We start from the raw sequence: 27,231 nt of genomic DNA on the forward strand, positions 1-27,231 counted from the left end.
TTAAAAAAAAGGAAAGTTAGGGCGCCTGGGTGGCTCAGTTGGTTAAGCGACTGCCTTCGGCTCAGGTCATGATCCTGGAGTCCCGGGATCGAGTCCCGCATCGGGCTCCCTGCTCGGCGGGGAGTCTGCTTCTCCCTCTAGCCCTTCCCCCTCTTGCGCTCTCTCTCTCACTCTCTCTCTCTAATAAATAAATTAAAAAAAAAAAATCTTTAAAAAAAGGAAAGTTAAATTACCACCCAGGCGTTTATCCTGAGTTTGCATCAGTAAGTGCAGTGGTAAATAGTGTCAGAGGAAGCTGTAACCTTGACCCTCAAGGCATCTTCCCTTTTGAAGAGATAAAGGCCAGCTACTCTTTGGATTTGTCTTTTCTTCTCAATCTGGTTGCTGTCCAGGCTTTCCTGTTTCAGTACGTCATTCTGACCACCTAATTAGCTGAGAGAAGCTTGGGAGTCATCTTGGTCCTTCATTCTCGTTATCTTTCTCTAAGACCATTTGATTCTGTCTCCAAAACAAACCCAAATTTGTGAATTTGTTTCCTCAGTCACCAGCTCATACTGGGACTGTCCTTGTGTCCTTACTGGGCTCTGGCTTCCTTTGTCACCTTCTTCCAGTCCTTTCTCCACATAGCAGCCGGAGCAGTTTCCTAAAGGTCCTATTGTTCACTCACCTGCTAAAATTGTTCAGTGGCTTCCCGATTGTACCTGAAATATAAAATGCTTTTCACCTAAAAGACCTTGCATCATATGGCTCCTGCTTGCTTCTATGATTTCATCTCATGCCTCTCCTTATGGGCCTCTATTTTTAGTTTTCAATACCACCGAACTTTCCTGGCCTTTTTTAGGAAGTTAAACAAACTTTATATAATTTATTAATTTGCCCAGATCTCACAGTGGCAAAGCTTTGGTTATAGCCCTAATTTACCTGACTTTTCTTGCCCGCTGTGAAATTCTGTTTCCTATAATGTAGTGTTTTGTATGTTTGTATGTGTTTGATGGTTTAGGAAGGACAAATAATGATTGATTCAGTGTGTGTGACCTAAAACTTCCAGTCTACTGGAATACCCTTATTTGTGTATGTTGTGGTAAAATACACAGAATATAAAGTTTACCATTTTAACTGTTTTTAAATGTATAGTTCCATGGCATTAAGCACATTCACATTGTTGTGCGACCATCTCCAGACCATCATCCATCCATCTCCAGAACTTTTTCATTTTCTCAAACTGATCTTCTGTTCCCATTGAACAGTTACTTCCCTTTAAGCCCTTCTCCAGCTTCTGGCAACTACTCCCTTTCTTTTACTATTCAAAAAACAATTGGTTTAATATATATATATATTTTTAAAGATTTTATTTATTTATTTAAGAGAGAGAGAATGAGAGACAGCGTGAGAGGGAGGAGGGTCAGAGGGAGAAGCAGACTCCCCGCTGAGCAGGGATCCCGATGCGGGACTCGATCCCGGGACTCCAGGATCATGACCTGAGCCGAAGGCAGTCGCTTAACCAACTGAGCCACCCAGGCACCCCACAATTGGTTTAATATTAGAAGATGAGTTTAAATCCCTCATCTTAGGTGAATAGACTTAACTAGTAACTATGTTAAGCAAAAAACACGTTTAAACCCCCATTCTGCTTTCACCTCTTTCTGAAACATTTGTGGGGAGTGCGAGCAGTTCTAATAGTTTAATGCTTTTTCCTTCCTACTCTTTCCCCCACTGTACACGGGTTGCTAAAAGCATGTGCGGTGCTTCAACGCTGGGCTCTTGTATACTACTCTTCTTGAATTTTGACCATTCTGAGGGATGCAGAACATTAGCAGTCACTCCCCCTGCCCCTTGCCGTTAGGCCCCAGCAGCCACAGTTTATTCTGGATATTGCATATAAATGGGACCATACAATATATGGCCTTTGAGACTGCCTTCTTCACCTGGTATATTGTTTTTCAGAATTCGTCCATGCGGCATGGGTCACATATTTTTCCATCATGTGTATAATGTATCTCATTACTTTTTATGGCTGAATATCCCATTGTTTGGGTGTACCACATTTTATTTATCCATTCATCAATTCACCAACATTTGGGTTGTTTCCCCTTCTTGGCCATTATGAATAATGCTACTGTGAATATTTGTGTACAAGTTTTTGTGTAAACGTATGCTTTCAATCTCTTAGGTACGCTCTTAGCCATGGCATTGCTGGGGCATATGACTACTCTATGTTTAACATTTTGAGCAACTCCCAATCTGTTATCTGAAGTGGTTGCATTATTTTTCATTTCCACTAGCAACATTTAAGTTCTAGTTTCTCCACATTCTCACCAACACTTGTTATTATCTTTATTTTCTAATTTTAGCCATGAAGTGGTATCTTCCTAATTTCCTAATGATGTTGAGCATCTTGTCCTATGTTTATTTTCTGTTAGTATGTTGTCTTTGGAGAAATGTCTTTTCAAATTCTTATCTATTTAAATTGGGTTATTTGTCTTTTTAGTCATCTGTAAGGTCTTGTCTTGTTTTTACATATCCTGTCTTACCAGATATGGTTTCCGATAATTTTTCCCATTCTGTAGGTTTTCTTTTTACTTTCTTGGTGTCCTTTGTAGCATAAATATTTTTGATTTTGATAAAGTCCCATTTGTCAGTTTTTTTCTTTTGTTGCTTGTGCTTTTGGTGTCCTAAGGTGCTGTTGCCTAATCTAAGGTCACAAAGGTTTTTCTGTGTGGTGTCAGGTGTGTAGGTGTCGGGCTTCCTTCTTTTGCAATTTGGATATCCAGTTGTCTGAGCACCATTTGTTGAAAAGACATTCATTGAATTGTCCTGGCACCCTTGTCAAAAATGAGCTGACCACATTTTCCACTACAAATGGACTATTATTCCATTGATCTGTGTGTCTATCCTTATGCCAACACCACACTGTCTTGGTTACTGTAGCTTTGTGTAGTAAGTTTTGACATCATTGAGTTTGTGTCTTCTCTACTTTGTTGTTTTTCTTTATGGTTTGGAGTATACTGGGTCCCCTGCATTTCCATATAAATTTAAGATTAGCTTGCTATTTTCTCCAAAACAAAAACCTAGGATCTCGGTAAGAGTTATGTTAATTGTATAGATAATTTTGGGGAGTATGGCCACCAACAACATTAAATCTTCCAGTGCAAGAAAATGCCACTTGGATGATAATGTAGGGTCTCTTTCCATTTATTTAGGTCTTTTATTTTAGCATTCTGTTGTTTACATTGTACAAGTCTTGTCTTGTTTATTCGTAAGTATTTTATGTTTTTTTTGTTTGGAAGCTATGTGTAATTGGGATTGTTTTCTCTATTTCATTTTTAGATTATTCTTTGCTGGTGTATAGAAATACAATTGATTTTTGTCTGTATCTTAAACCTTGCAATCTTGCTGGAATCTTACTAGTTTTTCAAGAGCCCTTAAGATTTTCTGTAAATAAGATCATGTTATCTGCAAACAAATATTTCTGTGTCTTTCCCATCTGGGTGCCTTTAGTTTCTTTTTCTTGTTTAATTGCCCTAAATAGAATCCCCAGTAGAATATTGAATAGAAGTGGCAAGAGTAGACATTCTTGTCTTGTTCCTGATCATAGGGGGTAAGTGTAGTCTTTTATCATGAAGTCTTATGTTAGCTGTGGCTTTTGTAGGTGGCCCTTATCATGTTGAAGCCAGATCACAATTTAATTTTTAGGTTGTCAATATATTGTTTGGTCTGTTTGGTGACTTTTCATGGTGGTTGTATATCTATATCCAAATTAGAAATCATAGTTTTGCTCAATTACTAGAACCAGTGGGTCACTGAACTGGGTAACACGTAATCCTAAGACATGTACAAGGATGTATGGAACCTTTTTGGATAAACATACTGTGCTTAACCTGAGCCAGATAAATAAGCGTTTATTTATTAAAACTATACATGTTGAGGCTTTTTTTTTTTTTAATTAAGATTTTATTTATTTGACAGAGATACAGCGAGAGAAAGAACACAAGCAGGGGGAGAGGGAGAGGGAGAAGCAGGCTTCCCGCGGAGCAGGGAACCCGATGTGGGGCTCGATCCCAGGACCCTGGGACCATGACCTGAGCCGAAGGCAGACGCTTAACGACTGAGCCACCCAGGCGCCCCCATGTTGAGGCTTTTTAACTTCTACTTTTATTAGGATTAATAATCTGATTGACTCTGCCATTTGGCATTTAGCACAGTAATTCAGTTCTGTGAACCAAAGAAATGAACTTGAATTTTAAGTGTAGATCCAAATTATTTCTTGGCAGTCAGTCTTATTCTCTACATAGCCTAAGGGATAAATGGCATGATCTGTGCTTTTAGACATGGTAACTTTTATATTTTCATTTAAATTATGAAATTAAGTTTGAGGGATTCTTTGATGAATTGAAAAACTGGAGAATATTGTGAACTGTTTTGGAGATAAAAGCCAAGTGTGGAGTTACTATTTGGATACTTACAGAAAAAGAGATCTTTTTGTAGCCATTTTTTTGGATATAGGGTTCATCTCTTAAATTCAGGTGATAAAGTCCTTTTTGCTAGCTTTTGGATGAGTACAGAGTAGTTTTGCTGAACTTTCTGGAGGCTAGGCTGGACCAGGAGGTTTTTTGAGGGGGAGATATAGGGATTAAGGAATTTAAATTCCAGATGTTGCTATACCAGCTAATAACCTTTCCAAGGAGACATTGTGTAAGCATGCATAGCAGATGCTATGTAAACCTTAGAAGTATCTAGAATATAGGAGCCAAATAAAATTGCTCTGGCAAGTAAAATACAGGGATAGTTACTACATTTTCATCATCTGAAGCCACAGTACTTTTGTATTACCTTAATGCCAGGAAAATATTTGGATGGCTGGAAACCCAAATTCGTAAAATCAGGTATAATTTTATGAGAAACAAACATCCATATTTTTATGTTTTCTGGATTATCTGTTAATCTTATCAAAGTGAATCAAGCTATGGTAGTCATAAAAGTCTTCACTTCAGAATTTTAGGGGTTCTAGTGTATGCCTGGGCGGGTTATTTATTGACTCTCAACGCCTTTGTTTTCAGGATTGTTTAAAACAAACTTTATGGGGGCACCTGGCTGGCTTAGTCGTTAAGCGTCTGCCTTCGGCTCAGGTCATGATTCCAGGGTCCTGGGATCGAGCCCCGCATCGGGCTCCCTGCTCCGCAGGAAGCCTACTTCTCCTTCTCCCACTCCCGCTGCTTGTGTTCCTTCTCTCGTTGTGTCTTTCTCTGTCAAATAAATAAATAAAATCTTTAAAAAAAAAAAAAAAAAACCAACAAACTTTATGTATCTAAGTAACCTGGAGTTGGTGAATAGTACAAAGATAGAAGTATCCTTGATGATTTCTGTCCTATAGTAAGTATACTTGGGAGCAAATCATATCTTAAGATTATGTGATAGAAATGACAGTCTTAACATAAAATTCCATTTGCTTTAGCTTCTAAAGAAATTGATTTATTTCCTAAAATGAAAAGTTAATGTTCAGTAAGTAGTGCCAGCAGTTTTGGGATTTAGTCAATAAAAAAACTAATTCTTAAACTTGGCAGCTATTTAAGGGAAGAAAAGTTCCACTGTTGATAGTCACCTTCCAGTAATGGAAATTAATAACCTGTGAAGCGGTGTTTCCAAGCAGTTGAGGGAAAGGAAAGACAAAGTTGTAAAATACAAAGATGACTGATTGACAGAAGAACCCGGATTATTATTCTAATTCTGCATGACACTGGACAGATTAACCTCTACAGAATTGGGTAATTGGAGTAGACTTTAAAGGCGCTTTCTGGCTTTAGAAGATGTCTGCTTCTGATAACATGGTCTTACCATTTGTTAATGGGGCCATGAGTCCAGGTGTACTTTTGCTTTTGGGAAAAAAAGGATTTGGAGCAGTCTGAAAGCCAGCAGACACTTTAATCCATAACTGCCAAGCTCCCTAACCGCTGATGCAAATACCCAAGATTCTGTGCTATAGAGCAGAGAGGTGTTTTGTTCTGTTTTGTTTTGTTTTGGCATACAGAGCCTTTTAGTAAATATTTGAGGCTCTGTGGGCCCCACACAGTCTCTGCAGAAAAATATATGTAATTTTTAAAATTAAGCCTCTAAAATTGTAAAAATCATTCTTCTCTTACAGGCTCTTTTAAAGATTTTTTTTTCATTTATTTGAGAGAGCATGTGTGTGCACCCACTTGAAGTGGGGACTGGGAGAGGGAGAGAATCTCAAGCAGACTCCATGCTGAGCTCAGAGCCTGACCTGGGGCTCCGTCTCACGACCCTGGGATCATGACCTGAGCCGAAATCAAAAGTCAGACCCTTAACTTGCTGAGCCATCCAGGTGCCCCATTGAGGGCTCTTTTAAAAACAGACAAAAACAGGCCTTCAGATCTGGCTAGCTGCTTAGAGCAATGTTTTTTAAAAGTATGTACTCCATATGATCCAGTAATTCCATTTCTGGGTATATATCTGAAGGAAAAGAAATCACTATCCCAAAGAAATATCTGTACCCCTATGTTACTTGTAGTGTTGTTTACAATAGGCAAGACATGGAAACAACCTAAACATCTGTTGATGGATGAATGGGTAAAGAAATGTGTTATATGTGTGCAGTGGAATATTACTCAGCCATAAAAAAAGGAAATCATGCCAGTTGCAACAACACGGATAGACCTTGAGGGTGTTATGTTAAGTGAAATAAGTCAGAGAAAGGCACATATTGTGTGGTCTCATTTATATGTAGAATCTAAAAACAAACAAACAAACAAAAAACAAAACTCCTAGAAACAGATCAGATTGGTGTTTGCCAGGGACATCCAGGTGAGGTAACTGGGTGAAGGTGGCCAAAAGGTACAAAATTCCAATTGTAAGACAGATGTTCAGGGGATGTAATGTCAAAGATGGTGACTATAGTTAACAACACTGTATATTTGAAAGTTGCTAAAAGCTCTTACCACAAGGAAAAAAAAATTAAAACTATGAGCTGACGGATGTATTAACTAATTGTAGTAATCATTTTGCAGTTTATACATATATCACATCATGTTGTACACCTTAAGCTTATACAGTGTTATATGTTTATTGAGACATATAACTGGGGAGGGGGAAAAGAAGTATAATTAAGTGGTGTAATTAAGTAAAATATTGTTAACCAATTTACATAGTATTGCTGGAACATTGTTAAATAGCTTTTACCTGTTTCTAAAATGATAAACATGGGGTGCCTGACTGCCTTAGTTGATAGAGCATGAGACTCTCTTGATCTTGAGATCATGAGTTTAAGCCCTGACGTTGGGAGTAGAGATTACTTAACCCCCAAAAAACAAAAAACAACAAACCCAAATGCTCTAAAATGATAAACATGGATCAGAGAAGTAGAAGCAAAAATGTATGACCAAATAAGGTGGGGAGCAGGTTTGCTCTCGTGCCTTTTCCCCCATATGGAGTTGTTTTGCAGTGAGAAGGATAGAAGAAGAAAGGGCTATCTGGAGGTGTAAGTCTGAGCCTCTGCATCCAGATAGTGTAGAAATCATTATCTTAGGTGTTCCTATAAGTCATAATTCTGTTTCAGAATCCAAGATGTTAAGTTCTTAATCTTAAGAACTTGTACATAAGCAGAAGAGCAAATAGTCTTATAGAAATCAGTGCAGATGTATTAGAAGCAGAGAGTTTTGAGACCTAGGGCCCTTCATTCATCAGTCAGGGTAGCTAAGACTTTTAAGAACCTGAGAAACAAGGGACTCAGGAAGGTCTCCTTTGACCCATCAGATCACAATGGACTAGTTGATCTTGAAGCCTCACCTAAATCTCCTGGGGCTGGCATTTCCTGATTTCCTGTAATTACCTCCTCCCCATTCCCCATGACTCAGAGGTAGTCACAGTGCCAGTAAGTACCATCTCCATCCATGTCACTCTGATTAAGATTTTGGAAAAATTAGAAGAAAGCACGTTGTATTGGGAACACATTTCCTAAGTGTGATACAGAACTTCCAAGAGCACCAGATTTGACTATGTAAAAATGTAAAACAACTTTGATCTTGAAGATAAAAGAATTTTGAAAAATAAAGTATTCCAGTGCTCAGAAAAATAGAAGATTGAGAATGAAGAAATGGCAGGGATTAAATTTGATGGGAGTGTATGTGGGAAAATTCTGCTTCTATGAATCTGTCCTTCGGAAGTAATCTCAGTGCACAAAGAGGTTTAGCATATAACAGTGTAATAGGAAAAATAAGAAATGCCTAGATGGCCATGAAAATGGTGACTGACTAACTATGTAGTATGGCTATAAACGCTGTGACCTTGAGCAGGTTTGCTTTGTGTGCCTCATTTTCCTCATCTGTAAACTAGGAATGATGATAACCACCTCTTTCTTAAAATTATGAAGGTTGTTAGTAACCCATAACGCCCTTATGGCAGTGGTTGGTACGGAATAAGCAGGCATTCCCCAAATTTTAGTGGGTGTTAGCACTATGCAGCCATTAAAAAAGCATGAGACAGATAAGTATATATTAATGTAAAAGGTTTGTGATTTCTGTTGTAATAAAGTTTTAGTAAGTGTTATCCGTAGAGAGATGCCTAGGAGAGAAAGATGTTAACAGCTGGTATCTATTTGGATGAGGGGACTGAGGAATGGGTTTTCACCTTTTAAAAGCAGGCTTTATTTACTGCCTGGGTGGCTCAGTTGTTAAGCGTCTGCCTTCGGCTCAGGTCATGGTCCCAGGGTCCTGGGATCGAGTCCCACATCGGGCTCTCTGCTCGGCAGGAAGCCTGCTTCTCGCTCTCCCACTCCCCCTGCTTGTGTTCCTGCTCTCACTATCTCTCTCTCTGTCAAATAAATAAATAAAATCTTTAAAAAAAAAAAAAGCAGGCTTTACTTTTGTAATAATGAGAAAACTGTTGGTGGGTATGCCAGATACTGTGTGCTGTAAGCTTGCTTAGTAATGGGCTGCTTCTGCAGCATCTCATGAGCTGTTACCTTACACCTCCAGTCACTGGAAGTTTGGCTCTTTAGGACCAGCTATGCCTTTTTTAGTCTGTTTTATTATAAAATATTTGCTATTACTAGCTACAATATACTCATCTGTTCTGTACATTAGTTTTCCACTTTTTAGTCACACAAAAGTTTGATTCCTCCTGCCATGATAGCCCCGTTAGGTGGGTGAAGGTAAATTCATGGCCCTTTTAGAACCGGAGGGGAGCTTAAATGACTAGAATCTGGAGCAGTGCAGCTTGTCCAGTCGAAAGAGGCAGTTGTGGTGGAACGGGGAGTCTTGAGTGCTAACAGTGTGGTGCATGCTAAAATTTTATTTTATTTTTTAAAGATTTTATTTATTTATCTGAGAGAGAGAGACACAGCACAAGCAGGGGGAGAAGCAGACTCCTCGCTGAGCTGGGAGCCTGATCCCAGGACCTGAAGATCATGACCCAAGCTGTAGGCAGACTCAACCATCTGAGCCACTCAGGCGCCCTATGCTAAAATTTTAATTTCCAAGCTAGTTTTAGCACTTTCAGCTGTTCATGTAATTATTTTCAAACCCTTTACCATCTTGATGGTTTTCTTTGGTGCCCAGACTTAAATGCCATCATGTAAATGGAGTCTGGTTGATAGTCTAGACACTCCTTAGTCTGCTTTTACAGGCTAAGGACACTTCTTTGGCAACCTTCATCGCCTTACCAGCTAAAGCCCTGCTCTCACATGTGCTCTTTCCCCTACACCTCCAATCTCTGCTAGCATACGTGGGTTTTTTGTTGATAGTCTAAATGTAGAATTTAAGTAACAATCACTTGCCTCATTCGGCTCAACCAAGTCTGAGATCTCTTTGGTCCTGACTCTCTTCCTTGTTCTTTTTGTGATGTTCTTCAACTTGATAATATCATAAATCTGTGATGCTGGTTTATTAAAGGAAATAGTGTGTGCAAGTACTTCATTCGTTGACAGATACGTTACCTGGTGTCCACTGTGCACCAGCACAGTGCTTGGGGCTAGGAAATGAGCAGTGACTGAGTAGGAAGACTTACCAAGCACGTGGTGTGAGAGCCTTGGAAAAGGAAAGGACAGCTGTCTGTGGGCACATTGAAAGGGATAGCAACCTAAAGTGGGAGTTCACGGAGAGGCTTGCTGGGTGGGGCCAGGTGGGGTGAAGGAGAAGAGGGTGTGTGAGACTCAGAAAGAACTTTGAGGAATTGGAAACCATTATGTTGTGTTAGAGGAAGGGGATTGTGGTCAGAAGCAAGCAGCAGCCAGGTCCTGGGAAGTCCTGTAAACCACGGTTAAGATACTAACTTGATCTCCGTTCTGGGAGGAAGAAACTGTTGAAACATTTTATTTTATTTTATTTTTAAAGATTTTATTTATTTGAGAGGGGGAGAGAGAGAGAGAGAGAGCAGACATGAGCAGGGGGAGGGAGAAGCAGACACAGGAGCAGGGAGCCCGATGCGGGGCTTGATCCCAGGACCCTGGGATCACAACCGTAGCCGAGGGCAGACGCTTAACGACTGAGCCACCCAGGCGTCCCACTATTGAAACATTTTAAATTTAAATAGGAGTATTACATTTGCTTTTTTTTTTTTTTTTTTTTTTAACATTTGCATTTTTGAAAGATAAGTCTTTTCATGGGTAATACTCCCAAAAAATGGACTGGGAGCAAACTTGGTATTAGCGATTTGTGATGTTCCTTCCCTGCTCACTCTGAGGCCTGGAGAAGGTAGGCAAGTGGGCTTCTCAAGTGAGGAATTTCATTCACTCTGACTATAAAAATCTATGACTCAAATCAGAAACAGAATTAAAATGTTTGAGTCATAGTTAAATGTTTAAGTAATTTAGGTTAATTCTATTACAGCTTGCTTTTCCTAGGAGCCATTTAAACTCAAAAACAATAGTGATATTTAGGAGGTAATTTCTGATCTTATATATAGTTTTTCCTTAGAAAAGACTTGAATAGCTGGTAGAATTTGTCACAGTAAAGTAGTTTTTTTTCCCCCTACATATAACCAATTCATAAAAAGGCCTTTTCTGTGGGGCACCTGGGTCACACGGTTAAGCATCCAACTCTTAGTTTCAGCTCAGGTCTTGATCTCAGGGTCATGAGATCGACCCCTGGGTCAGGCTCTCTGCTTAGTGTGAAGTCTGCTTAAGATTCTCTCTTCCCGGGCGCCTGGGTGGCTCAGTTGGTTAAGCATCTGCCTTCGGCTCAGGTCGTGATCCCAGGGTCCTGGGATCGAGTCCCGCATCGGGCTCCCTGCTCCTTGGGAGCCTGCTTCTCCCTCTGCCTCTCTCTCTCTCTCTGTCTGTCATGAATAAATAAATAAAATCTTAAAAAAAAAAAAAAAAAAAAAATTCTCTCTTCCCCTGCCCCTTCTGCCCTCCCCTACTGCCAACATATGTGTGTGCTCTCTTTATATAAAATAAATATTTTTTAAGGCCTTTTCTAAGTAATGCTGATTTTAACTATCAGCATTCATTCATTTATTTTAAAGTTTATTTAATTTTTTTTAGTAATCTCAACACCCAGCAGGGGCTTGAACTCAGAACCCCGAGATCAAGAACCACATGCTCTACCGACTGAGCCAGCCAGGCGCCCCCATCAGTATTTATTTTTGATGGAATGGTGTAACATCGTTTAAGTACCATGGCTTACGAACATTCTTTCCCAGGTTTTAAGATAAAGTTTGTGTTCATTTCTAAAATGTGGCAGAGTAATTTCCTTTGACTTTTACTTTCATTCTTGGTGACCTAGCATAAAGTATACATTGAGGATTTTGTTCAGAGTGGAAATCCCTATTGTGGTAGCAGATTAAAGAGCTTACGGACTTACGAAGCCAAGAGCTGAATTTGAAAAGTGTCAGATGTTAAACAAATCTAAGGTATTTATAATAGAGTTTATTCTTTTATTACACCACCAGAACCCAAGAGACGGGGAAAAAATTTCAGAGGAAAAAATTGCAGAGCATCCACTTGGCAAGAGTAAGAATTTTCCACTACCACTTGCCCTAAGGGCATTGACATGCCCCATCAGGGAAATATTACTGGGTGTGATCATCAGGAACAGCACTGCCTGCTCCTCACTCACAAAGCCCTCTGTCTGAAATTCATAGAAGCCTGCAGACAAAAGAAAGTTATGTCTTAGTTTGAAAAGTATCCATTGAATCTTACAAATCTTTTCCTTCCTTAGAGTGTGCTTCTTAATGGATTCAATCCTAAATTGACTCTTAGAAAAATACAAAGAGTCACATAGTAGGTTAAGTCTTTCCTTAATTGAAGTTCCTTAGGTGAAACCCCTTTTACTTTGAACTTTAGTTTCCTAACTAAAATGAGGACATGGGTTGATTAAGATGATGTGAGGGTTTTTCTAGCTAAGAGAATACTAGAACATAGGGGGGTTTTTTTGGTTGTTTTTTTTTTAAGTTTAATTCATTCGATACACAGCACATGAGCACGGGGAGGGGCAGAGGGAGAAGCAGGCTCCCTGCTGAGCCAGGAGCCTGATGTGGGGCTTGATCCCAGGACCCTGGGATCGTGACCCAAGCCGAAGGCAGACGCTTAACCGTCTGAGCCACCCAGGCGCCCCCATAGCAGGTTTTTTAAGACCAGTTTGGATTGATGCTTCTATATGGATTTATGCTGCTTTTTCACAGAGATCAGTTACAAATGGAAACAAATGTAAAACTTTATTTGGGAGAGAGCTTGCACCTTTGCAGATGAGCAGGGGGAGGGACAGAGGGTGAGGGAGAGGGAGAGAATTTCAAGCCAACTCTGCTAATCGCAGAGCCCAACGTGGGGCTCAATCCAACGACCCTGAAATCATGACCTGAGCTGAAATCAAGAGTCAAGATGTCTGGGGCGCCTGGGTGGCTCAGTTGTTAAGCATCTGCCTTCAACTCAGGTCATGATCTAAGGTCCTGGGATCGAGCCCCGCATCGGGCTCCCTGCTCGGCTGGAAGCCTGCTTTGCTTCTCTTCTCTCCCACTCCCTCTGCTTGTGTTCCTGCTCGGTCAAGATGCTTAATTGACTGAGCCACCCAGGTGCCTCCAATGTAAAACTTTAAGGTAATAAATTTCTCAGGTGTTGGGGGAATTAAGGTCTTCTTGGCCTAGAGCTGGCATACTTGGCACATGAGAAACAGCACAAAGTAAACAGGCTGTTCTGAATAAGCCCTTCATGGGATCTGAAACCCATTATTATGCTTGGTTATTGTTGTTTCTTGTATTTTTTGTGTTTGGAGAACTTTTTAAAAGGTGGATTCCCATCCCAAATGCATTGAACCAGATTTTTTTTTTTTTAAGATTTTATTTATTTGACAGAGGGAGACATAGTGAGAGAGGGAACACAAGCAGGGGGAGCGGGAGAGGGGGAAGCAGGCTTCCCGCGGAGCAGGGAGCCCAGTGCGGGGCTCAATCCCTGAGATCATGACCTGAGCCGTAGGCAGAAGCTTTTTTTTTTTTTTTTTAGATTTTATTTATTTATTTGACAGAGAGAGAGCGAGAGCAGGAACACAAGCAGGGGGAGTGGGAGAGGGAGAAGTAGGCTTCCCGCCGAGCAGGGAGCCCTATGTGGGACTCGATCCCAGGACCCTGGGATCATGACCTGAGCCGAAGGCAGACGCTCAACAACTGAGCTACCCAGGCGCCCCTTGAACCAGATTCTTGAAGAGTGGGTCCTGAGGTTGTATAGTTTATAAATGGCTCCCAGATGATATTTTTCTTTTAACTCCTAAATATTTAATTCCCTCCCAGTTAGAATGGCTGTTGTCAGATGGAAGAAGAGTTGAGAAAAGCTTGAGGTCAGTTTTTAAGGGCTTCCCAGTTCATTTGTTCTACTAGCATTTGACAGCTGAGTCATTTCTAAATATATGGCCAACAATTAAATTGTATCCATACAATTTCTGTACAGCAAAGAAATTATTTAATATATTTAAAATAGACCTTTGGAGCAGGGGTGCCTGGCTGGCTCAAGTGCAACTCTTGATGTCAGGGTTGTGAGTTTGATTCCCATGTTGGGCATAGAGATGGCTTAAAAATAAAATCTTAAAAAGAAAAACCTTTAGGGGGGAAAGTAGCTGTTTTTTTATAATGCCAGTTTTAATGCTGCATATATATATAGTAATTGATACTGTCTTAAACTAATAGCTAATATGTTCACCATGTTACCCAGGAAAGAAATTTAATGTTGGTATTTATTGCCTCAAAGATACGTTCCACCTATTTTAAATCCTCTGAGCTTCCAGTGAAACACAGCAAAATAAATGCCAAGATACTTCCTTTGATTCTTCTCATAGTTTATCCTCAATTTGAATATTAGATTGGCTTTAAATCTGGTAGGTATATGAGAGTACATGCTGTGGCTTATACATAAAATTGTTGAACTAGAAAAACAGGATGCAACTTTCAGTATAAAATGAAATGTTCTGGGCACTTGGGCGGTTCAGTCAGTTAAGTGTCTGCCTTTAGCTCAGATCATGATCTCAGGGTCTGGGATTGAGCCCCGTATTGGGCTTCCTGCTCAGCGGGGAGTCTGCTTCTGCCTCAGCCCACCCCCCGTGTGTGCTCTCTCTCTTAAATAAATTTTTTAAAAAATGATTTTTATTATTTTTTTTTTAGAGAGCGTAAAACAGGGGGAGCTGCAGGGAGAGGGAGAAGCAGGCTCCCTGCTGAGCACAGCAGATGTTCTGCTTTTAAATTGCTGGTATATGATCAGCTATTGGAGTGCAGAAGTGTCTTAGTACTTAAAGATTGTGGGGACCCCTGTGCCATGTTAGAAATTTTCCTGTGACATAAATTGCCTATGACAGCAAGAAACATTTTCAAGTAAATTTTCCATTTAGGGTCATAGGTTCATCATTGAACCTTATGTTCTTTTCATGTTCCAGATCATGCGTGATCAAGTTAATTATGACATCCAGAAATAATACAGTAAAAAATTTTAAATGGTTTCAAATTTTCATCTTGATGGGGCATTTTAGCTGTTTAGGTCACTGAAGTTTCGTATATGGTTGATTGTAGTAGGAGCAGAATTAAAGTGAAAGGTTCTCATTTATTCAGTCCGGGAGTATTGCTGTTCATTGCATAAGCATTTCCAGCAGGAATTTCACCTTAACCTAATGTGTCCCTGCAGTCAAATGCAAGGATGATCTTTGCCTCTTGAGATTATATACTGACAGTCTGTTTCTGGGCTGCTTTGTGACCACATTTCCTAGTTAGGCTATAGGGCTGTTTGATGAACTGGAGCTCAAAAAGCAAATAAATCATAATCTGAACTTCAGAGCTCTGAAATGCAGAAAAATCAGAGCTAAATTGAAGGCTTAACAGATGAAATGAATCTACTTGGACAGAAGGCTATTTTGCCAGTTTACATATATAACCAGACGGTTAAAATTCAGTATGTAGAGTAATCATGGAAAATGAACATTTGACTTAAAAATACTATATGTAGAGGTGCATAGGTGGCTCAGTCGTTTAAGCATCTGACTTGATTTTGGCTGAGGTCGTAATCTCAGGGTGGTGAGATTCAGCCCTGCATTGGGCTCTGTGGTGGGCATGGAGCCTGCTTAAGATTCTCTGCCTCTCCCACCCACCCCCCACTCCCTCTTAAAAAAAACAAAAACAACAACAACAACAACAACAAAAAACTATATGCAATTCTAGGGGAGAGTGTACTTGTTCTAATTTTTAGCTCTCCCTTATGTCAGACTTGGAAAACTACCATATTTACCTTTCAGAAAGTCAGGGAAAGCTGTTGTACACTTATTTTAATATCCAGTTGTTTTGGTACTGATAAGTATGTGTTCAACAATATTTGAATGTCTACAGTGTTCTGGACACTATTCTCAAGACCATGTAAAACATTGGCTTTATCTGTTCCTGCATCTGCACTGTGGCATTTACTCTATAAAACTAGAGATGTGGACCCTTTAAGAGCTGTTAAAGGAGCTCTTTGGCCCAGGGAAGAAGACTCATTTGACTTACAGATCCTCTTGATGTGATGCAAGAGGTTTATTCATTTATTTGATAAATCAGATTTCAAAAGTACAAAGTGAAAAGTCTCCCTCCACTCCATACCCAGTTACCTAGCATTAAGATTTTGTAATACCTTCCCAAAGGTATTTCCTTATATGAATGACAGTCGATACAGGTGATGCTTCACACTTGTGTTTTCCCCCTTAATATACAGTATATCTTAGAGGAAATTTTCACTTTAGTATGAATGGAGTTGTCTCATCTTTCTACTGTTAATAATAAAACTACGCTGTGACTAAACATATTCTGCTGAGCCTATCTGAAGAGTAAATTCCTTGTAGTGGATTATGTGGGGTAAAAAGATTGTGCTTTGTAGTTTTTTTTTTTAAAGATTTTATTTATTTATTTGACAGAGAGTGAGAGAGGGAACACAAGCAGGGGGAGTGCGAGAGGGGGAAGCAGGTCCCTAGCCGAGCAGGGAGCCGGATGTGGGGCTCGATCCCAGGACCCCCGGATCATGACCTGAGCCGGAGGCAGACGCTTAACGACTGAGCCACCCAGGCGCACCTCTGCTTTGTAGTTTTGATATATATTGTCAAACTGTACTCCAGAGGTTTTATAACATTTTTTTTCTTCATACTCAGCAGCATATAAGGGTGGTCACAAAGTCTGGAAGCAGAGTTGAATTATAAACACTGAATGAACTGTTACTTTTACATAGACCATGTAATGCGTGACATGCATTTAATTTGTCCTTATTAACTGTGCACTAACACAGAATTTCATTGATCTCTGCTCAGGCACTTGCCTCTAAAGTGATTTAGAACTCTGATTTTTTTTTTTCTCCCTATTTACACCAAAATTTCCAGATTTTATAGTCCCCCTATAATAAGAATCCCTATTTCTATACATCTTTATAAACTTGATGCATTTTCTCAACTCTTGTCAATTTGTTTTAAATTTATGTCTCTGTAGTTTTATTTCTCATGATAATTTTATCTCTTCTGAAGATGGGATAAACCATGGTATATACAACTTGATCCCCCTCACCATGCCATGTGTGTGTGTAAGTGTGTAAATAATGTGTCTTTAGAGTTTTTCCCAAGCATTATTCTCTTCCTTCCTGTGTAATTCAAATCCAGTATCTATTTAGCAAGAGTGTTTATGACCCTAAGGAGAAGGTGATTATCTTGCTTAATTTAACAGATTTTTATGTATTTGTGCTGTATACAGGCTATGTATTTTCTTTAAGATGTGTTTTACTTGGAGACAGATTCATCTCTATGAAACATGAATTGCAAAATTGCTTATTTTAGCTGCCTTTTCTCCAACTAGTTGGTGACAAAGTTCCTGCTGATATAAGATTAACTTCCATCAAATCTACTACTCTAAGAGTTGACCAGTCCATTCTCACAGGTAAGCATTATACATTGGAAGTTCTCTGAATGTTGAAGTCCTGCTCAGACCCCATGCTGAGTGAGTTGGCTCCTGCCCCTCCTGTCCCTTTTTAGGGTTTTACCTTAATCCTGTCCAAGATGGTTCATTCTTTTTTTTTTTTTTTTTTAAGATTTTATTTATTTATTTGACAGAGAGACAGCGAGAGAGGGAACACAAGCAGGGGGAGTGGGAGAGGGAGAAACAGGCTCCCGGGGCTCGATCCCAGGACCCTGGGATCATGACCTGAGCCGAAGGCAGACACTTAACGACTAAGCCACCCAGGCGCCTCCAAGATAGTTATTTCTTAGTGCTTTAGAAATCTGGCTTTTTTGCCAATGTATCGGTTTAAAGAAACTTGGCTTTCATCTCATAAGACCTCTATTTGTCTTTTAATTTTATCAAAAATTAGCTTTCAGGGTGCCTGGGTGGCTCAGTTGGGTAAGCGTCTGCCTATGGCTCAGATCATGATCCTGGCGTCCTGGGATTGAGTCCCGCATTGGGCTCCCTGCTCAGTGGGGAGCCTGCTTCTCCCTCTCCCACTCCCCTGCTTGTGCTCAGTCGCTCGCTCTCTCTCTTCCTCTCTCTTGGTCAAATAAATAAATCTTTAAAAAAAAAAATAGCTTTCACCAAAAATCTTTTTTATGTTTTTACTTTCTAAAAAAAGAAGTTACAAATTTCTACATTAGCAGAGGTAATAATCTTAAGGTTGAAGCGTTGTCTCTCTGATTTATGAAAATGAATTAATTACTTAGTGTTCTTTTCCCAGGCAGGAGAGAGAGGTTCCGGAGCTATAATTTTTTTCATTGGAGAAATGCTGATCTTGCATCTAACATGTTTGTAATGATCAAATGTACAGTTAACAAAAGTTAGCACCCTCCAAAAACGGTGAATGTTTTACTGCCTAAAGTTTGCACGCTTAGATTTGAAATTGTTTGGAACATTTTTCCATTTTTGTTTGATAAAGGCACAGTCTAGGGTGGAGGGTTCTAATTAACTGGAAGTAAGGTGGTCAGAAGATTAACTTAACACAATGCTAACCTGAATTAAATAGGATAAATAGAAAACCCAAAGGTAATCAAGATTTATCTGATTATCAGTTTTGAAAAGCAGCGGAAGTCCTAGGAGGTAGTGCTGTGAGTAACCTGGGCTCTTTGTTTCTCTATGAATAGCTTAGTTACTAAAACTCCCATTAGCAGCAACAAGCTGAAAGCTGATTGAGCCATAAAATGTTGGGAAACTGATTAGGTGGTGCATAGAAGATTTTCATAGTATGCCTACAGAAATAATTATCTTTTAAAACCTCTCATAAAACTTATTCAGTGTTTTTTTTGTTAAATAATGATACTGTAGTTTCAGACTAGAGTGAGGAACCAGGTTTGTTCAGATATCGAGAGGGAAGTTGGCTACCTGAAATTTAAATGAACAACTGGAGCCATATTTCATGTTACTCAGACCAACCCCAGTTATATATTTCATAAGCGATGTTAAGTAAGGTTGAAACCAGATTCAATAAGACATTGTAAAAGTTCAAGTAGTCCTTTATCTACCATGTGATGTTTTTAGTGCTGATTGTTTTTCAGTTTTATTTTATTGAAATAGAATGGTCTGATCACTCATTACTAATGAAGATATTTCTAAAACAATGTTTTCATTTCTCATGTCTGGCATTAATGAACAAAAATAGGCTTCCCAGTACATGCTTCTCATTATATGTATAATGTATCTAGTATGTTCATTGTGTTAAGAATAAATATACTTTGACCTTTTTATGAAGTATTAGAGAGTGTGTATACGTAAGTTTACAACAAATATAAATATATATTCACAGTATTATTAGAGTATAAAGTTGATACCTGAAAATAAACTAGATTTGAATAGTTACTCCGGGAAATACAGGCAGTTGACTGGGATTCTATTTCTAAATTTTACTAGTTTTTCTCCTTCAAGCGAATTGGGTCTTTTATCTCCTTTCCTGAGAGTGGTGGTAGCATGAGTGGATGAGGGCTCAGGGTCTAGGTATGAATTAACAATCCCTTCTCACAACCTGCTTAGGTGAGTCTGTATCTGTCATCAAGCACACTGACCCCGTCCCAGACCCACGGGCTGTCAATCAAGATAAAAAGAACATGCTCTTTTCTGTAAGTACTTTGTCAAATGTATTTTTTTTTTTTTTTAAGATTTTATTTATTTATTTGACAGAGAGCGAGAGTAGGAACACAGGCAGGGGGAGTGCAAGAGGGAGAAGCAGGCTTCCTGCCAAGCAGGGAGCCCGATGTGGGGCTCGATCCCAGAACCCTGGGATCATGACCTGAGCCGAAGGCAGACGCTTAACGACTGAGCCACCCAGGGGCCCCGTCAAATGTATTTTTATTTGGAGACATTCTCAGAATTTAAAATCTGCAGGGTTTTAAGTTTGTTTATTTTTAAGTAAACTCTACAGCCAGTGTGGGGCTTGAACTCAAGACCCCCAAGATCAAGAGTCACATGCTCTTCTGACAGAGCCAGCCAGGCTCCCCAGTGTTGTCTGTTTTAATTAGCAAGTTTTTGAGGGGGGGATAAAAGATCAGGTCAAACATCTTTAAATTCTTTATCTGTAAACCTTGAAAAGTAGATTTGTGTGGAAAAGGCTTATTAAAATGATATGGGCGAGGTATGTGTTTAGAGAGAGAGCAGATGTGGCAAACCATTTAATAACGGTGAGTCTGGATGAAAAGCAAAACGGATGTTCATTGTACTACTTCAGTTTTTCTGTTAAATTTTTTTGAAATAAAAAGTTGAGAAATTTGTATATTTTGCTTGTTTGGTATTTTATATGCTATTTCAAGTGGTAGGTTCTGTGGGTTAGTGTCGGAGACTAACCACTCCCAGTAAGTAAAGTGCTACAGAATCACAGTGGAAATAATGAAGTTGTATCATGCCAGCGCTAGGAATTAAAGTGGGGTGGGGAGAGAGCCCTGTACTTGATTTCATTGATTTTTTGAATGCCAGTGCTTGAGTGGAGATCCTCAAGGTAGCACATGGTGCTGGTTGCCCTGCTTATTGTGGGTGATGAAAGTAGGGGAGGTGGGACCATTGGAGCCAGCAGTGGAGAATGCTTAGGGTTGAGGACTGTATGGAGTTTGAAAAATGAGGAACGCAGAGGGGTTAGAGCACTGTTCAAGCCCGAAGCTAGTCTGCAAGCCAGGTTCGGTATGGTGAATAGAGATTCCAGGGGGGTCAGGGTGGAGCTGCTCTGGGCGAGTGGGGACCACATGAAATGCGAATCAAGGAGAGCTGTACCATGCCGCCTGCATCAAGGTTGGGTGGCTGGTTCTCTGAGGAGCAGACCCTCCAAGGCCCAGTAGAATATGACAGTCTGGGTGCTCTAGTCAAAACCCACCCGAGTCTGAGTTTGCTAGTCAGTTTTAAGTTGGGTGCGATGTTAATCTTATAACCAGTTTCCTCTACTTCTGTCGTAGGGTACAAACATTGCTGCTGGCAAAGCCATGGGAGTGGTGGTGGCAACTGGAGTGAACACAGAAATTGGCAAGATCCGGGATGAAATGGTGGCAACAGAGCAGGAGAGAACCCCCCTCCAGCAGAAACTAGACGAGTTTGGGGAACAGCTTTCCAAAGTCATCTCCCTGATTTGCATTGCAGTCTGGATCATAAACATTGGGCACTTCAACGACCCAGTTCATGGAGGCTCCTGGATCAGGGGCGCTATTTACTACTTCAAAATTGCGGTGGCTCTGGCTGTGGCAGCCATTCCTGAAGGTCTGCCTGCTGTCATCACCACCTGCCTGGCTCTTGGAACTCGCAGAATGGCAAAGAAAAATGCTATTGTTCGAAGCCTCCCTTCTGTGGAAACCCTTGGTTGTACTTCCGTTATCTGCTCAGACAAGACTGGTACACTGACGACGAACCAGATGTCTGTGTGCAGGGTAAGTGGGAGTGATTTAAGATTCTTTGCTGGTGGTGGTCATTGGTTCATCCTAGGAATACGCCCTCATGCCATCAAAACCTTGGATTCGTAATTTGATACCTTTTTGAGTGCTTTAAACAAACGGGTTATGTGTATAGCCAGAGCCCAAGGTAATCTGATGCCCCAGAGGAATTAGTCATCGAATTCCTAAAATTAATTCATGGAATAAAGGGTATCTGCATAGTTGATGTGCTTATGTTGGGGAAGGTGACTATAGGCAATCTATTAATGTGTTAGGTGACTATGTTCCCTTTGTATTCCTGCTCCTCTGTCTCTGAGTGCATCGTGTGTTACTGCACTTACAGCCTTAAAGGAAGAGAATCCTATAAAGCAGCTAGTTCCCTCCCTACCTGCCTAGCTAAACTTCTAACTGGTATTTCCATAACACATTGAATGAGACATGCTTTCTTGAAAGTTAAATAATTGCCTTTAACTTGCTTTGTTGTATGTGTTCATCCTTCCTTTCCTAGGTTATTTTGACCATCACTGGGGGGATAAAATAAGAAACTGTTTAAACTTGTCCTTAGAAAAGTAGTAACTACAGAAACAGACACAGCTGAATTATGTTCTCTTCCTAGGTTTTATTTAACAACTTTGTACAAGTCTTTTCAAAGTATAATTTTCCAGAAGGTACACAACTCATAAAAATATTCAGTGGACACTGGGTCAAAGATTGTTTGGCTTGTTAAATAATGAGGGAATCAGTAAAACTGGTTACAAGAGCATGTGAGGAAGTACTCAATAACAGCATAGAATTGCTCTATGTTAGATTGCAAAAACTGGTTAATATCCAGTAGGGCAGTAAAACTACAGGTTATCTTTCCTACAGGACACAAATCCATAATTTCATGTAACATGAGCTCTTAATAGTAAGTAGCACAGTGGAACAATGTTAAATTTTTCTAGAATACTACATCTTGGAGTGAGCCTCTTAAAAGAATGCTTCTGAATGATATTGAAGGGACATGTGGGCATCCTCTTGGCCTTAGCTCCAGGGTTTTGGATAATATTTTTTTGCATTAGAAATTGTTTTTAATACAGTTAAACCCTCTGAATCTTTATCTTGCCAAATTTAAACTCAGGATGATTTTTAGATACACAGTCATCATCGGTGTCCATCCCATCCTCCACCCCCACCCCCCACCCCAGCCAAACTCTGTGTAGTCCAGATCCCGACTTAGAATGAACTGACAGGTGTTTTGTCTCTTAAGTGGTAAGCTGCCAGTCTGTCCTGGGTTTCACCAGAAGTGCAGGGTTTGACTTGGCTACCTAAGTTTTCATTCCTTGGAATCAGAAAAGGTTGCATAAATTAGCTAATAGCTAGTTGGCAACTAATTTCAAACTGTGGCAGAAAATCAAATTTCAAAATAAGAATAAAACAGAGTCTGGGCGCCTGGGTGGCTCAGTTGGTTAAGTGACTGCCTTCGGCTCAGGTCATGATCCTGGAGTCCTGGGATCGAGTCCCGCATCGGGCTCCCTGCTCGGCGGGGAGTCTGCTTCTCCCTCTCCCACTCCCCGTTTGTGTTCCCTCTCTCGCTGTGTCTTTCTCTGTCAAATAAATAAATAAAATCTTTAAAAGAAAAAAAAAATAAAACAGAGTCCATAGGAAAAATTTTTTGTTTTTATATTTTCCCTTAACTGGTTTAAGATGTTTTTTTCTATTAAAGAAACAGCCTAGCTTGCCTCTTTGTTCTGTTCTCCCTGACAGAAAGCTGATGCTAATCAGTATTCTCCAGGAGGTTTCTTGCAGTGGGTTGCATAACTGCCCTTGACTTAAGAGATACTTTCATCATGCAGTTCCTAAATGGTTTACTTGCTCGAAATCTAAAATGTCCACGTGCGTTCAGATTTACTTAATGTGGATTAGAATTCTGAATATCTTAGAATACTTTGGACTTTGGTATAAACCCAAAAAGTTTCACTTTTTATAAACTGTATCATTAAAGAAATGACATGGCATGTAGTAATAATGTTAACTTGCTTTGATATTGCTTAGTACAGTTAATTTGTTTTCTCACATGTGACTTTATTTGAATCATATGGTAATCCTGCTCAAAAGAGGTTTGAAAAACTAAGGCCCTGAGAGGTTAAGTAACATATCCGAGAGTCACACAACTTCTGATAAAAGGGTAAAGTTGGATTTTCTTTGAGATTGGTAGTTAAATCCAGTCCTCTCTTTTCCACTTAATAATTATATAACCTTGAGCACATGCTTTAACCTCTCTGGTCCTTTGTTCCTCTTCTGTAAAATGTCAAACATCTTTGGAAGGAGCCATTTGACAAGCTTCCTTTTTTAGGTGTTGTATCTGTTAGAAAAAAATGTAGGCGTCACTGATCTTGCTGCATGTGACCTTGGACATGAATCTTTTCCTCATTCGACAATGGTTGTATATGTTTGAACTAGAACCTTTTTTATCAGGAGTCCGTTTTAAATCCCATTATATACTTTTTTTTTAAGCCATTTTGTATGTCTTGCTCATGGCTTTAGTTCCATTCCAAGGTTGATTTATATCTAAGTATACTTTTGAAATGAAGCTTTTTGGGCAACTGGCTGACTCAGTCAGCATACAACTCTTGATCTCAAGGGCTGTAAGATCAAGCTCCATGTAGGGTACAGAGATTACTTTTTTCTTTTTTAAGATTTTATTTACTGGGGGCACCTGGGTGGCTCAGTCGTTAATCATCTGCCTTCAGCTTGGGTCACGATCCCAGGGTCCTGGGATCGAGCCCCGCATCGGGCTCCCTGCTCGGCGGGAAGCCTGCTTCTCTCCCGCTCCCCCTGCTTGTGTTCCCTCGCTCACTGTGTCTCCCTCTGTCAAATAAATAAAATCTTAAAAAAAAAAAAAAAAGATTTCATTTACTGGGGCGCCTGGGTGGCTCAGTCGTTAAGCGTCTGCCTTCGGCTCAGGTCATGATCCCAGGGTCCTGGGATCAAGTCCTACATCGGGCTCCCTGCTCCGCGGGAAGCCTGCTTCTCCCTTTCCCCCTCCTTGTGTTCCCTCTCTCGCTGTGTCTCTCTGTCAAATAAAATAAAATCTTAAAAAAAAAAAAAGATTTTATTTATTTATTAGAGAAAGAGAGCGAGAGCACAAGCAGGAAGGAGAGGGAGAAGCGGACTCCACGCTGAGCAGGGAGCCTGATGTGGTGATCCCAGGACCCTGAGATCGTGAACTGAGCTGAAGGCAGACGCTTAACTGACTGAGCCACCCAGGCGCCCCAATCATGTTCTTAACTGTTCATATTTCAGAGGGATTTTGGTGTGACAAAAGTATAGTTGAAATAGCACTTTTGTTCTTGTGTTCTATGGTAAGATTTTACAGTTTAAATTTACATGAAAACACATATCTAAATCTGAGTCTTCTAAACTGGGCTTCTGAATTATGATAGAAACGCAAACCAAGAAAAAAAAAACCTTGTTTTTAAGAAACTAGCTCATGTCACTTTATTGTATAAAATGAAGTGTCCTTTATTTCCTAAGTGCTTCTGTGTGTATTGTCCTGGTAGCATGAGTTCATTCAGCTCTGCAGCCTCCATACTATACACATGGGGTTATGGAGCTTCATAGAAAATGAGCTATTGCCACAATAAAAATAAGTGGGAAGGAGGAGAGAAGTAATTTGTCTTATTTTACTCAGGGAATGTTTATGCAGTTCTGAAATGTGAGTTTATTCTTCCCAGGCTTTTACTATTAGCTCTGAGGCAGGACTACCTAATATTACTTTCTCAGCCAGCCATTTGAAATTTAGAATTCTGAGCACTCTGAAGAGCACTGCTGTGTCTGTGGAGTTGACTGACCGAGAGTCCTCATAACTCGTGTGTCATGTGGGTTGTCTTCTGTGTCTTTGGTGCCCCTGCTGCTGCTTATTTATTCAGCACCTCAGTGATGCTGTTTCTCAGACTCTTGGATGGATGGGGGAGTGATCTTAAATAACGCCTGGTTGGAATAAGGGACAGTACTTCTGTTGCTGAGCTTCCATTTATAAGTTTGTTTTCTTAAATGAGAAATGCTTTTTGTCATAGCAAAGATTGTTTTTTCCAGCATATTTTTATACCTTAAATTTTAAACATTCGTGCCTTTTTTCTGTAGATGTTCATTCTGGACAAAGTTGAAGGTGATGGTTGTTCCCTTAATGAGTTTACCATTACCGGATCAACATACGCCCCTCTTGGAGAAGTGTGAGTAAACCTGCCTTATCGTTGAAAGGATCCATTGTGGCAGTTTGGGACTTGGATAGATTTGTAGTATATCTAAAAAGTTTTCTGAATGTGGCTCATATTAGTTACTGGAGTAGTAATTTTTTTTTTCCTTTTTTTTTTTTAATTTTATTTATTTATTCATGAGAGACAGAGAGAAAGAGAGAGAGAGAGAGAGAGGCAGAGGGAGAAGCAGGCTTCCCGCTGAGCAGGGAGCCCGATGCGGGGCTCGATCCCAGGACCCCGGGATCATGACCTGAGCCGAAGGCAGACACTTAACGACTGAGCCACCCAGGTGCCCCTGGAGCCCAATTTTTCAAGTGGGGTTTCTGTTTGTTCTGTATTAATAACCTGTGGTGGAAGAATTGCATTAACTAAGAACTTCTGGTCTTTACTGATTGATTCCTGATATCAGAGATGCATTCTTTTGTTATCTCCAGCATCAGATTTCTAAGAGCCATCGCTCAAATTCTTTTGAATACTTGCCAAGGCTCTTGTCCACAAAATTATATTGTATAATTAAGTAAAAATCAATAGAGATGACCACACTGTGCTCTAAAAGTGTTTTCTTTTGATAGGCATAAAGATGATAAGCCAGTGAAATGTCATCAATATGATGGTCTTGTGGAATTGGCAACAATTTGTGCTCTTTGTAATGATTCTGCGTTGGATTACAATGAGGTAAGGCTTCTCATAAGTGAGAAAGTAGACCTGGCTGTTCTAGTTCAAGGGTGGGGTGGGTGGAATGAAAATCCAGCCTTCCTTCCTCCCTTTGGAAAGTAAGGGTTCCTGATTTTATTTCCTCTTTCCATTTTATCCGAGTCAGTGTGACCCAGCCAAAGAAAGCGAGAGCCTTTCCTATGTCCCCTGACTGAGCATTGCAGTCACTTTTCTAAGAGAGTGGACGTGGTGGCCCTTCTGCTCTGGTGCAGCTACAGAACATGAGGAAAACCCTAGAACAGGGCATGTTTTCCTGACAGAATAGGATATTGGTCTTTTTTTTTTTTTTTTTTTTTTTTTAAAGATGGGGACTGTTACGTCCTTGACAAGCTGAGGGTTAGAGGGTTGTTTTGATGATCATGATACCAAATTTAACCAACAAAAATCCTTTTTTCCCCTCCCTTCTTAGTGCTGGTTTCTATCTAAAATTAGACAAGCCAGTCCCCAACAGAAACCCCATGTGAACTCTGTGAAATGGTAATAACACACAGTGACACATGCTCTTTGCAAGCTCTGTTTGAATACTGTGACTAGTGGGTTCTCATGGTTAAAGGAAATAAAAAAAACTACTTACTAGAATAGGATAACGTGCTTTGAGTATATTTTTATTATCTGCATCATGTGCTACAGAGTCAGATAAACATGGTCCCTAGAAGAATGATATGAAGAAGTTGTCCTCTGATGGAAAGTCTTTATTAATGAAAAACTTATTTACTACTTTTGCACTTTCTGTGCTTTTAACCAATACAGGCGAAGGGTGTGTATGAAAAAGTTGGAGAAGCTACGGAGACTGCTCTTACCTGCCTAGTAGAGAAGATGAACGTATTTGATACCGAATTGAAGGGTCTTTCTAAAGTAGAGCGAGCAAATGCCTGCAACTCGGTCAGTATTCAAGCTTGGTGTGTTGTCCATGCTGCCCTTTGCTTCCCCCGCTCGTAGACCGCTAAGGTATATGGATATGTACA

The 27,231-nt window shown here is 40.0% G+C and overlaps 1 protein-coding gene across 2 annotated transcripts in view; it reads left to right on the forward strand.

The window, feature by feature from the left end:
* The window catches only part of ATP2A2 (ATPase sarcoplasmic/endoplasmic reticulum Ca2+ transporting 2), a 57,717-nt gene that overhangs the window by 16,489 nt on the left and 13,997 nt on the right, over positions 1–27,231 (forward strand). For both annotated transcript variants that reach the window (XM_035016981.1, XM_035016980.1), the window contains exons 6-11: positions 17,287–17,367; positions 19,441–19,526; positions 20,847–21,311; positions 25,440–25,528; positions 26,125–26,227; positions 27,017–27,148. In XM_035016981.1, the coding sequence (XP_034872872.1) occupies positions 17,287–17,367; positions 19,441–19,526; positions 20,847–21,311; positions 25,440–25,528; positions 26,125–26,227; positions 27,017–27,148 (956 nt within the window). The remainder of the gene's footprint in view (positions 1–17,286; positions 17,368–19,440; positions 19,527–20,846; positions 21,312–25,439; positions 25,529–26,124; positions 26,228–27,016; positions 27,149–27,231) is intronic.

The sequence above is a fragment of the Mirounga leonina genome, unplaced genomic scaffold (genome assembly GCF_011800145.1).
Source record: "Mirounga leonina isolate KUSES-001 unplaced genomic scaffold, KU_Mleo_1.0 Mir_171, whole genome shotgun sequence".
In the NCBI taxonomy this organism is placed as follows: domain Eukaryota; kingdom Metazoa; phylum Chordata; class Mammalia; order Carnivora; family Phocidae; genus Mirounga; species Mirounga leonina.